Raw genomic sequence first — 16,531 nt, 5'->3', positions numbered from 1 at the left:
CTCAGACTGAACAGGGCAACACTGAGACTCTGCCTCAGCCTGTCCTATGGCAGGGCTATAGGAAGAAGAAAAATTTAAATTTTAGAAAAAACATGACCCAATTAAGTGAAAGACATGCATTCAAAGTTAACAAAATTCCAGTGATCAAGCAAACAAAAGAAAATGACTGCTATAGCACCTATCCTATTAGGCCCAAACAAAACTTTTTACAGCTGGTAGCTATTTCTGAATTGGACAGTTTGTTTTGCTTTGTATCTTGATCAATGGAACGTAAGTCAGTTGCTTTGGGGCATTTTTCCCATAACTGATAGTATTTACTGTACTAGTTCACAAAAAGTAGAGTTAAAGATTCCACCAGCCACTGAAAGTGTTGGCCCTCACCTTAGTATTTATGTAGAAGCTAGACCAGTACAATTATTAAGACATTTACTATTATTTTTAAGTGCCATTAGTTACCATTTTAAATTGCAGCCCCAGCTCATGGACTGATGTATCAGTCTCAATTTAGCTGGAGAGTCATAATGCCCTTCTTGCTGTTTATAAATCTGAAGTAACCTTGATACTTTATTTTTTATCTTGTATGCAGAATTTTTATTCCTATAAAACAACTGCAGGTTATATATTCCATTCAATTTTATCCAAGCTTTAAGAAAGTTAAGATTCTATATAAGTACTGTTCAAGAGCTCCATATGCTAAAATAATTGCAGAAACCATAGAAGGCAGATGCAGCTGAATGTGTTTCTAGAAGCTTGTTATATTTTCCCATGCATGCACAGAGCGAGGAATAGTTAACCACTGAAATTATTACATATACATCCCAGCCTCAAATTTATTAGCACTTGAGAATCTCATCTGCGGAAGAAAAAAAATAATCCAAAAGTTCCAGAAGAAATTTTTAGTCCACATAAAATCTTGAAAATTTAGCTGGTTTATTTAAAGCAACCTTTGCCAAAGGCAGAAAGATGTTCTAAAGGCAGTACGAAACAGTCACATCAAGACTTACGAAGAACCAGCCCAGGCTTTTCCAAGGTTCTTTCATGCCAGTCTCATCCCTTTTGCTCTAAAAATCACCCTCTGATAATTATTATTGAGACCAAGCATAAAATAATTTAGAACCTTTTAAACAAGTCCTAGATGCCATAAATTCCAAATATTTTGCTAAACATATTTTCCCACCTGTGCCTCAACATTTTTTTTGCAGCCTGTTTTTTTGTATTCAACATTTGCATTACATTCCAATTTAAAGACTGATCAAAACCCACTTGCAAGTTTTAATTTTATTGTAAGATCTGCCATGGCAAATTTAGGCAACAACTGAAAAATAAAGCTTCTGCCTACTTAATTGTATCACTAGAGTCCTGCAACAAATATATATCTATGTTTTTCTGCAATCTCTTGCAGAATCTTGGGAGAGATTAACCAAAGCACAAAGCTGTCTGCAAGCTGCGTTAATTAGGGATTTTGCTGGCACAACTATGTTGATTGAACTTTGTACTGTAAACGAAGCCTTTGCCTTTATACAAGCAATTACTACATTCAAAGTAGTTTTCCTCTTTTTGGAAAAATGCACCATAAATCCAACTCTCTGAACATTAAGAAGCAGTATCCACAGAAATGAAGGCAGGGACCAACAGAAACATACGCACTGAAATACCCGCCTGCTCACAGAAGAGTACACACAAGAGACACGAGAGTAACTAAAGCTAGCCACATCACAGCTCTTACAGCACAGAAATGACAGAAGCAGGAAAGTAAGTATCCACATGAAAAATCATGGAAAAGTTGTTTACCTGCTTGTTGAAGATTATTAAAATACCATATAACTAATAAGTGGCAATACTTAGTTGAGGGATTATCAAAACACGACTAAGGGAAGTGCCATCTTAAAATGCATCCAAACTATGTAGTATTAGCTACAAAATGGTACTACTATTGGAACAATAAGACATTCACTATTTAAAAGAGGGAAACTCTTAATTAATACAACTTGCAGAGTATGCTGAGTTAACAGTGCATGCAGTAAGGTTTTCAAGTATTTATCGCAGGAAAAGTAGGGGTCTGAAAACAACATACAGAAAGTTACAGAAAGACACCAAAGGAAGAAGGTATTTACTTTACTAGGGGCAGAAGGGCAAAGCATCCTTACAGCAGCAATATGATCTTCAGAAAAAGCAAGTTCTGTAGTTTTAAAAGCAGAAGTTAAGATCAATTTATAATATATGAATTTTATGTGTAGTATTACAAAAAGCATGAATGTAAGACACTGTAAACATCTCTCCAGTGTTTTGTTATCATCCTTATTAGATAAACAGAAAACCAGAGTATAAAAGCATTGCCTAAGCAAAACAGTTCTATCTGTTAGATTTATGTATAAAGCAAGATGAAGAGCTAACAGAAGATCTGACATTAAGGCCCACTCAGCACATTTGCAAGCCAAATACTGCACATCTGACAGGTGATCAGATACCAGTGATCAGAGAGAACTGCTTCTCAACAGAGGCTTGGAGTTATGGTCTTAAAACTGCTAAACACTTCAGAACAAGTGCCTGACAATCCTTAATGTGTAAACTAAGGCCATTCAGCTGTAATCAGCCTGTACTGGATGCTTTTATGAGCTATTCCATGACCCCAGGTTTGAAGCTGAGAGACACCACATGATTTTAGCTGTACTGTATTTCTGGGCTATTAAGAGACAGTACAGAATAAAGCCACACGAAGTACTTAAGTGTGGCTAAAAAAACCCCAGGACTTTCAAGAAAAAGAGCCATAATGCTCAGTACTATAATTAAGTGAAGAAACTCCACCAACTACAAAAACATCTATGGAACAAACTGACACAAAAATACCGATAATCTTTCTAATTATCCTAAAAGAAGAGATATCCCCAGAAATTAAATTGCACAGATAAGGCTTGAGGCTGGAACATGTATTTAAAGTTGACCTGCAAATGAAAAATTAACAACTCCTTTTTTCCCCCCTGTTGTGAAGAGACCAGGGAAGCTCTCACTTCTCTCCAAAAAGCTTCCCTCTACATTTTCATTCTCATCAGAAATGTAGCACCCTAACACAGCATGGTTAAACATTCAGAGAATTATAACCTTGACAGTAATTCATCCCTCTACACTTATTAAGTGACTAATTCCTAAGGGGAAGACCTCTCTGATAACTGTAATTAGGAGAACTGATTAAAAGGTCTCTTACTCTAGACACTGTCATTAAATGGCTCAAGAAACTCAGCCAACAGCCAGATCATAGCACAAAAAAATCAGATGGCTCATCTTTTAGGCTCTGCTGAGATCTGAAATTCCCAATATTTAAAGTAAAAGAAAGCATATAACATATTACTCTTGCCCTCTGCCTGTCTCTTTTATACACTGAGAAGGTCAAGCTACTTTTTCTCTTTTGCAGGTCAACTTCAATACAACATCAACTGGAAGTCACTCACCCATGTGACATGCACCTAAGCTTCTAGAAATCTTCATCTAAAAGGCTCCTGAAATTCATATGCATTTGCACATTAAAAAGAGTCAGTCAAAAGAGTGAACTAACAGGACACATCTGGCACTAGGATGTACCCTAGAGCAATCACTTTTACATCCTGCAAGTGCCAGACTAGAAATCCGTTTCAAATTTATTGAGGACAAGAAAGCACAAATAAAGAAACATATGCATTAAGAAAAGTTACAACCAAGAGTTAGGATGTGCCTCCTGCAGCCTCGTTTTTGAGGAGTCAGTTAATAAGTGTACAGGTCTTTGTCTACTCAGATGTGCAGCTAAGGAGTCACTTAATTTTAGAATAAGTAGTTCAGATTTTATCAAAACAGCACCAATAACTGTGTTCATTACACCAACAGCTACCATGGCATGCATCTGTACAAACCTTTCAGGCAGTTGTCCACAGCTGGTCATGAATGAAAAGGCATATAAATTTTTCTCTTCTTTTATTACAATGAAGTTTATAACAGTACAGAAAAGTCACACGACCTTAGTGGGTCAGTTTACTTAAACCCTGAAACAGGAAGAACTCTAAATACATTAAATATTGTTACAAGTTCAGACTTAAATGTACAAGTAGTTGGGAACAGTTACAGCCCTCACCAACCTATGTTGGGGACATGAAGTCCAACAGCACTTGAAGTGCTGTGAAGGCATCATTTCACAAATAGCAACATAATGTTACAGAACTTGCCTTTAAGGTGGTATGTTCATGTAATTCCAGCGCCTTCACAATTTAACGAACCATATTTACTATACTTCACTTCTAAAAACCTAGATGAAACATGAAAAAGAAGCCATACAGTATAAATTGCAACATCAGGAAAAGTTCCTGTTATTATTCCAAATAATTTTTCCCGTGTAAAATAAGAATGTCCAATAGCTCCTTGCATGTGGGAAGATACTTATTTTTTTTAAAGTCACAATGAAGCCTTAATTGACGGAAGCTCGGCTATATTAACAGCACAAGATGAGAAAAGGTTTAATCTCCAAACCTATTAGAGCGTGTGTAGTAGCATCAGTAGCGGCCACCTTGCGACATTACAGGAGGTCTCATGCCCATTGGAGGTCGAGGAGGTCCACTTTGGTAAGGGGGCACCATCGGAGGTCCCTGACCGTATGGGGGCATCGCTCCAGGAAGGTATCCTGGCATGCCCTGGTGATGAGCACCATACTGACCTATAAACAGAACATTTAAGATGCAAAGAAGATTTTTTTTTTTTTAATAATGGGCAGAAGTTTCATTTTGTGAAAAGCTTCAAGCCCCTGCCAGTATATGCCACTGGGTTTTAAAACAGTTTATAGCCAAAACAAGTCTTTTCAAGAAAAGAAAGCTGGGAAACATGATTACCATGAGGTGGCATGGGAGGTCTCATTCCTTGTTGTTGCGGAGGAATTCCTGGCTGTGGTGGCATCATACCTCCAATTGGTCCAACTGGTGGATTACCCAAGGAAGCCTGTCCCGGCCGAGGAAGATTGCGCTGATATTTAGGCAACTGCGCCCTTCTCTCTTCCTAAAACCAGGAACAGACCACCATAACACATTGCAAGACTAAAAGCAAAGTAAATGAAAGTGTAACAAAGTAGATCACAGGTATTAGCTATTTCAACTTCCTTACAAGTTCAAAGACTGCTACTAGTAACAATACACAGTCCCCTTGGCATTTCCCCCCCCTTCCTTCAAAGTAACTGTTTAACACTGGCCAATTTATCATTCTGCATGCATTTCCTCCCTCCGCTCAGGAAAGCCTTTTTTTTCCTCCTTAACAAGCTGAAACAGCAAAGCCAAAATACAAATCTAAAGATACCTGAAGGTTCATTTGTTTTATCCATAAATTCCGTACTTCTGACTGCTGAAAAGCACCAAAACCACTTCAAACTTAAGCCTTCTGTCCTACACTCATTGCCTACATCTATTTAACTTCCAAGCTTAACTCACACACTGAACAGAAGACGAAATTATATTTTAAGTTAAGTAATTTCCTATCACCAACAGAAATAAGACTTAGATCTGCAGCAAGATCACTGCAACCTGCCAGCCATCGCTTTGCAATTGGAGAAGCTTTCTTGATGTGTGGTTCTGTTACATGAACTCTCCACAATTTGCACTTTCACTGTGATTAAGATACACATAACGCAGAGCATAGAAGAAATTCTATTTAATCAGCCCTATCAGCATAAACTGCATTTTTCAGGAAGACAATGAAAATATTTTAACTTACCAGTGATATATCCTCATCTGGATGGATCAACTTACTGGTTGCGCTGGTGGTTGTGAGGGTAGCAGGCTTACTTGTTATAGATGTAGCTGGTTTAGCGGCAGTACTGTTTGTCGTGCTAGTGGTTGAGGCTGTAGACTGCGTGTAAGCAGGGAATGTAGGTTTTGGGGGTTCTGTTGTTGTTGCAGGTGTAGAATTCAAAGGTTTGAAATCAGTACCAACTGGACCTGGAACAGCTGCTGCAGCCTGTGAAACACAGAGATAGATCAATATTTATTTCTCAAAGCGTAAGAAAACTTAAATGATGTCTGTTAGACCTCTGAAAGCTTCCAGTGAGATACGTAATTATAACAAGCTTGACAAAAGTAAACTTCAGCCTTATTGCATACTACAGCAACTGAAAACAAGACAAAATAAACCCCAGTATATACACATACACACACACACAAATTGGAAAGTCTACAATTTGCAGGTCAAAAGGCACAACTAGAAAAAAGGAACAACAACAAAAAACCCCCCACCATCAAAATTTTTAATCTCAAACACTGGTTAAGTGTCTAAATCTTTCCTGAATCACTGGGTTTTTTTAAGAGCCTATTAGTATAAATTCATTGGACCTCACTAAATTATTAGCATACTTCAGCAACCATTAGTTTAAAGTACAGCTCAAAATGTTAGTATTCATTATAATTAGGTATTTAAGAAATGTTTTCATTCAATATTTAAGAAACCTCTATTGGGTCTGGGTTTTTGTTTTAAGTGTTCTCTCTATGAAAACACCGCAATATTTTCAGAGTACTATTGTCTCCATAAATCTTTAGCCTCGCCTGTAAATGATCAGCTGAAGGCAGATGAGGTTCACTAGATTCCAGCATCTCATCTTTCCTGCTTTTTTCTTAGATTAAAACTGTTAAGACGAGAAAAGTTTGCTTCACCAAGCTTTCTCTGAAGATGCAGCGATCTCCAAAGCAAGCTTTAATTATGAGAGAATGCTTGTTTCTAGTCACTGCACATTTACAATTACCTGAACTTTCCAATTAAAACAAAGTATTTCAATTTTTTGCACACAACGCACATTACAAAATTCCCTACATTATGATGTACCATATTAAACAACAAACTAAAAAGCCTTCACCATGCATCAAGCTAACCACTGCCCACTAAAATGCATTTAACTGCTTTCATGCTTTTTTAACCCTTTAGAACCAGGATGTAACATTTCATTCTTTTACACTAAGAAAATTGGGCACTTTGACATGCTTATTTCTAGTAAGATGCAACTCACAATCAAGGACTCTGCAGTTTTCCCAGCTAAACATAATCAGGAATATAACAGAAATTATCTGAAGATGTTTAGTCAATTTTAGCTTTTACAGAACGGTCCAAAGGGTTAAGTTGCAAAGCAATTTGTTTTAACTGTGACTTCCTGCGTACTTGTGCTGTGCTAGGAAACAGAGCGTTAGAAGATGCTGACAGACTTTCTGAATTGGAGGAAGCTGTACTTGAGCTTGTGACAGGTGTCCCCATCTGTAGCATAAAAGAAAGGAAACAGTGAAAAGTCTCCAAACAAATGGGTGGAAAGTATCCAGTTGAAAGGATTTCTTATGCTCAAGTCCTTTCTTATGAAAGGACTATGTTTTTGTAAACAACTACCTTCCCTGCAGAAGTCCAAAATGCAAATAGTACACTACGAAGTTTTCTGCAACATACTTGAAAGTAAGTAAAAACTTCACAGCTTATACACAAGAGAAATCAAAAGGTAGAGGTCACAAGCCACTATCCATTCCCCACTTCCCTCCCCAAAACACTTAGAATTTTTACTACCCTAACTTACTCCTGAACGTTATTTAAAGCAAAAAAAACTCCTAATTCAGGAAATGTTTAACAGGACTACAGAATAAATTAAGTTAGTCCATCTATCAGTAGAAATTACTGATCATCTATCAGTAGAAATATTATGAAAAGAACAGGAGAGAACAAGTCACGTCAAGATCTACACTTTGGAAATTTCCGGTGATGTTCTAGGCAATCAGATTCCTGTAGCTAACAGATCCCTTCACCCACCCAAAGCACCCTTAATAAATGACAAACTAAAGGGATTAAACAAAGTTTTGCCTACTCCTTTCTTCCCCCCATGGTTACAGAACTTCTGTCTGGTTTCATTGCTGTTGTAAGACAAACAAAACAACCTTTCAAAATTAATTCAAGCACTACACTGAATTAAACTTAGAATCAACACAAGTAAGAAACTTAACCCGTCATTTCTTGGGCCTCCTTGATAATAAAGAATAGACACTGTTGACACAGGGGCAATTTGAATATAACAATAGCTTCCAGGTTATGAGATACCTTACCTGCCCTGCACTTGGGAAGAGTGGTTTAGTAACTGGAGGCTGGGGGGTAGGTGCTGATGCAGCAGGAGCTGGAGGCCTGTTAAGAATGCCTGGTGCTGTAACAGGCTGTGCTTGTGTCATTGGAGGCATCCCAGGACGAGGACCAACAGGCGGTGGCATACCTACAAACCACAAAGATCTGGTTAAAAATCAGGCTGAAGGAAGAGTATTCCTTTAGAGGATTCTGTTCACAGTGTTTCTTAAAACAGTGTCTCCCCAAAGGAAGATGGATTTTTAAGGCAACAGGAAAATAAAATGTGACAAAGGGTATCACCAGCAGTCACCAATAAATGTCCATGCATAGGCAATAACCTCAAACACTTCAGAGCAATACTGAATTAAGTTGTATTTTATAGTACAGCTTCAATGATGAAGTTTATACTCTCAGTAAATCAACACAATTAACACAGTAACTGTTTCCAACACACTGTGCCTATGCTTCCAAGTGCATGGATAAGACTTATAAGATGCAGCCATCACGAACCGTACCAGAACTTTGACCATAATAACACAAATTAGCTTTGCTGTGGGTCTTTAGCACAGTGCAACAGTGACACAGGGCTACTTTTTGTAGCCTATCACCACAATACATGCACTTCTTACGCGTGAGGCTCTAGGAGAGGTTCAGAGATGGGAAGTTAACAGCTTGCGTGAGTTCCCATCATATTACTGTGCAGGATAACTAGACTGTAACTGTCCTACTGGCTTGCATCCTCCTCCAGTAAGAAATACAGGGAAACCTGCTAACCTCAAGCTGTCACAGCACAGCTGCTGCTCAGGTGGAACACCCTCAAAACTTAACGCTGCTTAATCAATAAACATCTCTTCTAGCCACGGTTAAGACACCAACATTTCAGTTAGTTTCTTCACACAGCAGGTTTGTTACTTGGGTATACCACCAACATTTTTTCTCATTTCCTACATTTTCAATCACTACAATTTTTCAGCTGCAGCCACAGACATCAAAAAGAGATTAAGCAAGACTTGGCAATACAAAAGCCAGAGAAAGTGCAACAGGAAGAGGTAACTACATTCTGGCTTTTACCTTCACAATGGTACCAAACACAGATAATTCTTAATAATCAAAAGCCATAAATCAAGCCCTTCACCTAAGCACAAAAGAGTGGCTTCTGTGGCAATCAATCCACACCAAGGTGGTGCACAAGTCTGTATATTCTTTATATAAATCCTAAATATAAGTACAAATAAATAAGTAAATAAATAATAAAAAAAAAAATTAGCTCTCACCATAGTACGAGTTCGACAACCCTGACCTACCTGGTGGCATACCAGGCATAAGAGGTGGTATTCCTGGCCCAGGAGGCATCATTCCACCCATTGGCATCATCCTATGAAACAGAAAATGAGCACTGGTATGAACACTCATGATAAACCATTAAGACAATTGGCACATACCTGTATTAGATAAAAAAATTACAGTAAAGAATTTCAAGAACCTTCAGAGGCAACTGAAAACCAGCTGACTCCTCAGTTGGAAATGTTTTTGCACAAGCGAAAAAAAAAAACAACTACTAAAAAAACAAAAAAAAAAAACCCAAACCCACCAAAACCAAGAATACCCCTCTCCAAACACTTTTCATTTGAACTTTAATTCCTAAAGCTTTCACTTCCACTATTATCAGAGGTCCAAAACTGGTGTCTCCCTTGAAATCTACTTCAGGCTACTAGTTTCAGCAGTTACAAGAATCCGATTTCAGTATACTCTCAGAAAATTTGAAAGGAGGAAAAACAGCTAACTCCAATCACATTAAAACACTGTACATCTGCTGTTACTCCTTTCTGACACCACAAGTCCACTACTGGTTATAGCACCTTCCTGCTATTTTAACATTCTCCTTCCTCCAGCCAATGGCAGACAACCCAAATCTATAAAAATATCCAGAAAATACCGATAAAAGCAGAGACCACAGCATAAGAAAGCCTCTGGAGTTTTAATTACAGTAAATATTCCCTACACTAAGGATAGAAAAGTGGGATTTTAATTTTTTTTTTTTTTTAATGACAAATCCTCATTATGGCATGTTTTTCCTTTATACTAAAAACAAGTTGTCGGGGCTTTTTTTCCCTTGCTGCCGATTCTTGGAGAAAAAAATTGCTCTGTATTTCCTCACAGAAAGGTGGCATCTAAACGACTCCTCTCATCCTTATCTACTAAACCATACTACAAATGAATACATGTTCCCCCACCTAAACCATACATACAACCCTTAATATAAGCAAATTCCTCCCGCACAGGGCTGCAACTCCATAAAAATTAAGCTATCTACAATACTAAATACTTCTAAATTGGGAAGCTATAGATGAATATGTATGATTCCTCCACAGGGAACAAACCAAGTTTGCTTAAATTTTCCAGACACTCAAAGCCAGATCAGGGAAACAAAATAAAGGAATGCTTATTACTTTAGTTAGCAAAATAAGCAGATATGTAGCCGCCAAATGCACACCAAACCCCCACTAAGAAGTAGTTTCTATTTGCATGACAAAGTCAAGATACCTTCACCATTCCTGTTTCAAAAATTGAAAGAACTCATCGTGAGCAGGCAGGCATTCATTCTGCAAAACAAACGGCTACCCAGTCTTACTTTTATTCTCAACTTGTCTACCACTGCTACAAAAGAAAACCAAAGCAGCAGCAGTAATGACTGGAACACTGTACCATCAACCCTTTTCTGGGTTAATGGTTGGAGAAGGCAAAGTCAGTCTTGCCACCCATTCTGACAACCATCAGTTGGGGGAGGGGGGCGGGGAAAAAAGAAAAAGAAAAAAAGTGCTGGATGCGTGCTGCCTGCTGCTCCCAGAAAGATGACTTTCAGAGAAACTGCAGGAATAGTACTAGAACTAGTGCCACACTAAAACCTAAAGTTGCTTCCTAGGTCCCTAGGTCCTAATTCTTCTTTACTTATTTTTTGTAAAAGATCATCAGGTTAAGTAAGCAAAACCTTAGATTAAACTATCATAATGCAACACACACCACCTCCTCCCCGCAAATGGAAGCGCAGCGAATTTTTTGCAAATTAATCTGTGTCTTTTACTAGATGATATTACATTCACCTCAAGCTAACAGAGTTTAAGAAAGACTAAGCACCAGCAAGCCTGCTAAAACTCAGCTCAGTTTCCACTCAGGAAAACCAGTCATGACGAGCATCCACATGATGTTCAACTACGACATGATTTTTAAATTCAAAGACTATTAGAACAGTATTTATGTCGCCAAAGAGAGGAACCTTTAAGAGTGAACTTCAGAACTTAGAAACAAAGTTCCTGCAGTATGTCCTGCAGTGTAAAGGTTCAGGCACATGGAGCTGTACTCTGCTTCAAGAGAGGCTGTAAGTGCCTATGGGTCTATTTGGTTAATATTTTGTAGAATGCATTTCTCCTATCATATAGCTTTGTAATATTCATTTAGCTAAAGCATAAAAACTTCAGATATTATAATATAATGTGTATAATTATATTATAATAATATAATGTGTATAATGATATTATAATAACAAAACCTAACCAGACATCTCCCCCAAATTCTTAGGCAATATTCAGAGGTTTTCAGTAAGACAATTTCAAGTTTATCAAAGACACGACATAAAATGGCATAATGAATGTACCTAGAATTACATTAATGAGATGCTTACATGTTTCCACCACAAAATGACTGCATGTATTTTCTCTGTTGATGTAATCTGTGAAAATTTATGACAAAATCAAAAATCTAACTGTGATTTTCCAAATACATTGTGATAGGGTATGGTGTCACCCCCAAACAAACATAAAAACCAACATCTTACTTTTGCCCAAGATACAAGAATTTAAACTATCCAGTATCTTTTCCTGTTAGGCTGATGACTGATAACCAGGTGCACAACATACGTTCAACATACAAAGAAACAGGGTTCACAGGAGGCTCTAAACCAACACAACAAAACTTTAAATTATTATACTACTACTCAGTAAATTTAGGAGAAAGGCAGCATACTTTATACATAAACTCAGAGTTTGGTCATATTTTTAATGCTGGTTTACAGCCATCCAGTTCTTTGGTGAGCCTTTATATTAAGGTTACAGGGTTCACAGGTTCCTATGTACATTTTTCTAATTAGCCTCACTTTTTCTGTTACAGTTTAAAATGCACAGTATGAACATGTAATATTAAGTCTTTCTTGCTACTCACCCAGGTGGCATTCCAGGCATAACTGGAGGCATTCCAGGCATCATAGGTGGAACACCTGCCATTAATGGTGGTATACCTTAAAAGAAAAATAAATTTTAAACAACTCTGACAACACACAGTTGCTAACAAATGTCATCTAATAAATTTAGACTGGAAAAAATGCTTTGCAGGAGCTCCGAAAGATTGATTTTTGAAATAACACTGCTTACAAACAATGCAATATAGAAGATCATCCGCAAATCTGACTTAAGATTCATTGTATCAGCCCTGCGAGACTGTAAGTTTTCTCAGTAGTCTCCAAAGAACATGCCTTATCATTACAGAAAACGAGACCAGTTTTCGCTCACTGTCATTGATCAAAATTCTCTCCTCGATATATTTGTTGCCTGTGTATAAACTGCCTGTTCAGTGTCAGCAGTCTCTAGATAGATATATGCCAGGCTTTCTGCTGTTTCCAGAATCTCGTTACAAAATACCGCCACCAAGTATCACTGGTAGACTTATGTTTAAAGTACAAATCTGTCTTACCACCATATTCCTTCAATCTAGGTGCAAGTATTAGGTGTCTTAATCTACTTCACAAAGGAAGACATGCACACACACAGAAGGGGCAAGAAAAAGAAACTGCTTAAGTGCACCTCACAAAACTATTCTGTGACCTCTACCACCCAGCGTTAGAAAGGCCAGATTAATACTCCAGTATATAAGCAGCAAATTGAGTTTCTATTCAGCTTTTTAGCATTGAAACACCATCTCACCTGGAGGCATCCCTGGTGCACCTGGCACAGGAGGCAAACCTGGTTGTGCCATTGGGGGAACATACCCCTGCTGTGGCTGAACTTGCTGGGGTTGAAATGAAGTTGAAGCTGCAGATTCATCATCTTCATATTCATCCGAATCATCCTGTTGTTTCTTTTTCTGGCTCTCTGCTAAAGGAGTACAATGGTCAGACTGAAGGCAAATTATATTCTATGAAATTAGTTTTGTCTGGTGTATTCTAATTGGAATGAAAAACATAAAATTCAAATCTCTGCGTGTTCAACAATTCATAGAATTACAAAGATGAAAAACTATGTGAGCCTACCTATACATACAAATAACAAAGGCAAAGAAAGTGACACACTGTAATAACCCTCAACATACATGGGGGTCTTCGTTCATATGGCAGCGTCACGCTGTCCAGAATAAACCAAAACAATTCAAACAAAGGTATACTTTAAGAGCAAAGAAATCAAGTATTTGGGCGTCATCAAGGCTTCTATCACCCCAGGCCTTTCCTCACCTTACCCTCAAAAATAAGAACATGATCACAACAATAATTAGATAATTATTATAGCTGCACTGGCATGCAGCTACTTTTGAACAGGAAAAGAAAAATCTCTCTCAACCTACGTGACTGGCAAATGTCTAGAGCTGCAGTCAGAATGCATTAAACCCAACCCTTACCCCTCTCAGAAGTGAGGCCTCTACCACACAGCTTAGCATTAGTACGAAACAGACTAGGGAAATAACTAGCTAGATTACACTTTACCCTGAGTTTTTTGTTCAAGTAACCTCCTTCGTTCCTCCATATCTTTTTCTGGAATGCCCTCCATGCCATAGATTTCCAGTTCAATATCCGTTCTTCCAGGAATAGCATTTGGAACAGCATCTATTGTTTCTTTATGTACCTAAAGTGGAAAAGAAAAAGTCTTTCTAACCACAATTCATGTTAAGATTCTATGTGTTCTTCAGCCAGTTCACGATAGAAAAGGAATATCCTTAATAGGAAGAATCTCTCTGACCAAGTATTTTCCTGGTATGTGCTTCCCAATCACTAAGATTAACTTCTAAAACTTTATATAAACTTATCTCCTGAACACCAGGACAAGACAATTCCTTCACTCCTCCCACACCCCAAAAATGATAGCAGAGATCTCTACTGCATACTCTCCGTATGACTGCTGACACAGCAGGACTCCTGATTTGGAAACAGGCCACTTCTGTGTTTTTCTCATCAGTTTTTAAGACTCTGGAATGCCCCCAACCCCTCACCTTTACTATTAATTCCAATTCTAGAAACTGTCAAGAAAAGCTTATATAAGCCTAAAACCTCTTACCTGCATGCAATGTATAGCTAAACCAGGTCCTGTATACAGTTTCTTATGACATATATGGCATTTAAAGTGCTTTGCTTTTTGATGCTGTATAAGGATTTTTTCATCATCAAAATCCCTGTTACAATACCTATTGAAGACTGTTAAGGAAATATATAAACTTGAAAGTGACCTTCTATATAACACTAAGCTAATTTGCATCACTGATTTGTCCTAAAGCAAAAAAAACCAAAACAACCAAACAAAAACCCACCAAACACAAAACAAAAACCAAAAGCATAGGGAGCACCTCTGAGCATCCTAAGCATGACAAATATTTCATGGAAGTCTGAAACCAATCCCCAACACCCCCACCCCCCCCCCACCCCCCCCACCCCCCCCCGTAGCATCCAGCATTTCCCTCTGCATAGATACCAAACTGGTAAGATGTGTGCAGGCAATCAGAATCACCATTCGATCCCATATCCTTTGACACATGCTTTTCAAGTCCTAGTTTTTTTTCAAGTGGACTCATACCTTCTCGGCATACATATAGATTAAAATAAAGTTGCTAAAGCACTGAAGGAGAAATAAGACTTGAAATCCATGAAAAGTAAGTGATGCTAAATACTTATAAGTGCCTATTTAATAACAAGTATGAGTAACTAACATTTATAAAACATAAAAAAAGTTTAAAATAAAAATTCCTTTCTTTTTTCACTTATCCAGCTACCAATTCTTATGACACTGCATAATTTACTGCTGTCATTAAAGAATTTTCTATTTCTAAACAGATTATAAGCAAAGAACTTTCTGGACACCTATGTGACAGAAGAGACAAACTGTGATTTCCTTTCTGGCAGGTCGGCATTAATATTTCAGCAAACACTCCACACATATCCTCCTAAGTGAGACAAATAGACATTTGTTATTTATTAGCGGTTCCTTTTTAATATAATGTGTGTCTTGCATCCCTCACACTAAAGTAACTGAAACTAATATGGGTAGTAGGACAGATGCCTTCCAACACGAAACGGTAAAAGATCTCAGAGCAACTTATAAATTCCTTTATTAAACGATTTCAGACCGGGCAAAAACATTTTAGCACTCAAAAAGATAAAACTGTAATCACCCCCCCAACACAAAGCAGATCCTAAAGGAGGATCGAAGATACTGAGATATCTGAGAAATTATAACTACTCTGATGCAACAACTGCAATTTGAAAGCCGTCCCCAGGCAAGAAAAAAAAAAAGTTTTTAAAAAAGTGTCTTAATTACACCCGCCCCAATACTTCTTGAAAAACTATTATTGTATTCCGCTAACATCCTTCCCCCCGGGGGCTAAAGAGCGTTCTCCCTTTTGCCCACGATCCCAACAATCCGCCACCGGAGCGCCAGAGCCAGCCGGCCGGGAAGCTGCGGCCTACTCCGGCTTCACAGATCGGACGAGGCCGAGGCCTCAAGTGAGAGAGGCGGAAACGGACGGACTAGGCCGCGGGAGGGGGGGGGGGGCGGGGCAGAGGAAGGGCACGGACCAGGCCCCATCCCCGCGCTGAAGAGCACAGAAATGGGACAACACCAAGCACGGAGCCAAATCGTGACGGACGTGGAGAGGAGTAATGAGCCCCGTCCCAGGAGAGCGAGCAGCACGGGGGAGAACGGAACCGAGACGCGACCGAGCCAGGCCGCTCCCCTCCCCCACTCAACGCCCCACACCCGGCCTCATCCCACAGAGAAGGATACCAGCACCAAGGCTTCAGCTGCTTCTTCTTCTTACGGCCCATGGCGGCGGCGCCCCCAACTCACACAGAAAGGAGACAGCCGAGCTCTTCCCCCGCGAGCCGCAACGCCCACAGCAGCCTCCTCACAGAAGCGAGCGAGCAGACATAAAATGGCTGCCACGGTCCCGCCTGGCGCCACCGCCTCCGAGCTCCCAGCCTGCACCGCGGCTTGGCGGGAGGGAGTGCCCACGTGACAGGCTCCCGGCGGCCCCGGCCGCCTCTCGGCCGCTCCCATCGTGCCTCGCGGTGGCGCGCCGCCGCCATTTTGTTTCAGGCGCTACCGCGGGTTGGGTTTTCTGAGGCACCTGGCAGGGTTTCTTGTGTCCACGTTTAATGTGAAGGAGAAATTGGGTTTTTTTCCCCACGACAGCTGACGGG

At 39.2% G+C, this 16,531-nt stretch overlaps 1 protein-coding gene across 15 annotated transcripts; it reads right to left on the bottom strand.

Annotated features, from left to right (window-relative positions):
* Position 1: 1 nt before the first annotated feature.
* Positions 2-16,328, bottom strand: ZNF207 (zinc finger protein 207). 15 transcript variants are annotated; one of them, XR_005826040.1, is made up of 14 exons: positions 16,116-16,328; positions 14,397-14,523; positions 13,829-13,967; positions 13,056-13,226; positions 12,298-12,373; positions 11,762-11,809; positions 9,357-9,457; positions 8,070-8,230; positions 7,150-7,242; positions 5,719-5,961; positions 4,848-5,010; positions 4,492-4,675; positions 4,191-4,270; positions 2-55 (listed from the first exon to the last, which is right to left on the bottom strand). XR_005826040.1 is itself a non-coding variant. In XM_040581928.1 (13 exons), exons 1-12 carry the CDS (start codon positions 16,154-16,156, stop codon positions 4,515-4,517), a joined length of 1,524 nt encoding a protein of 507 aa, XP_040437862.1. In that variant the 5' UTR covers positions 16,157-16,328; the 3' UTR covers positions 3,926-4,270; positions 4,492-4,514. The 15 variants fall into 15 exon arrangements, 14 of the variants coding, with proteins under 14 accessions (XP_040437862.1, XP_040437861.1, XP_040437863.1 ...); XM_040581928.1 differs by lacking the exon at positions 2-55 and having other exon boundaries at positions 3,926-4,270; XM_040581927.1 differs by lacking the exon at positions 2-55 and having other exon boundaries at positions 3,926-4,675.
* Positions 16,329-16,531: the final 203 nt, after the last annotated feature.

The sequence above is a fragment of the Falco naumanni genome, chromosome 1, assembly GCF_017639655.2.
Source record: "Falco naumanni isolate bFalNau1 chromosome 1, bFalNau1.pat, whole genome shotgun sequence".
Taxonomy (NCBI): Eukaryota; Metazoa; Chordata; class Aves; order Falconiformes; family Falconidae; genus Falco; species Falco naumanni.
Note: the sequence above shows the minus strand (reverse complement) of the source record. Positions and strands in the feature narration are given on the sequence as shown.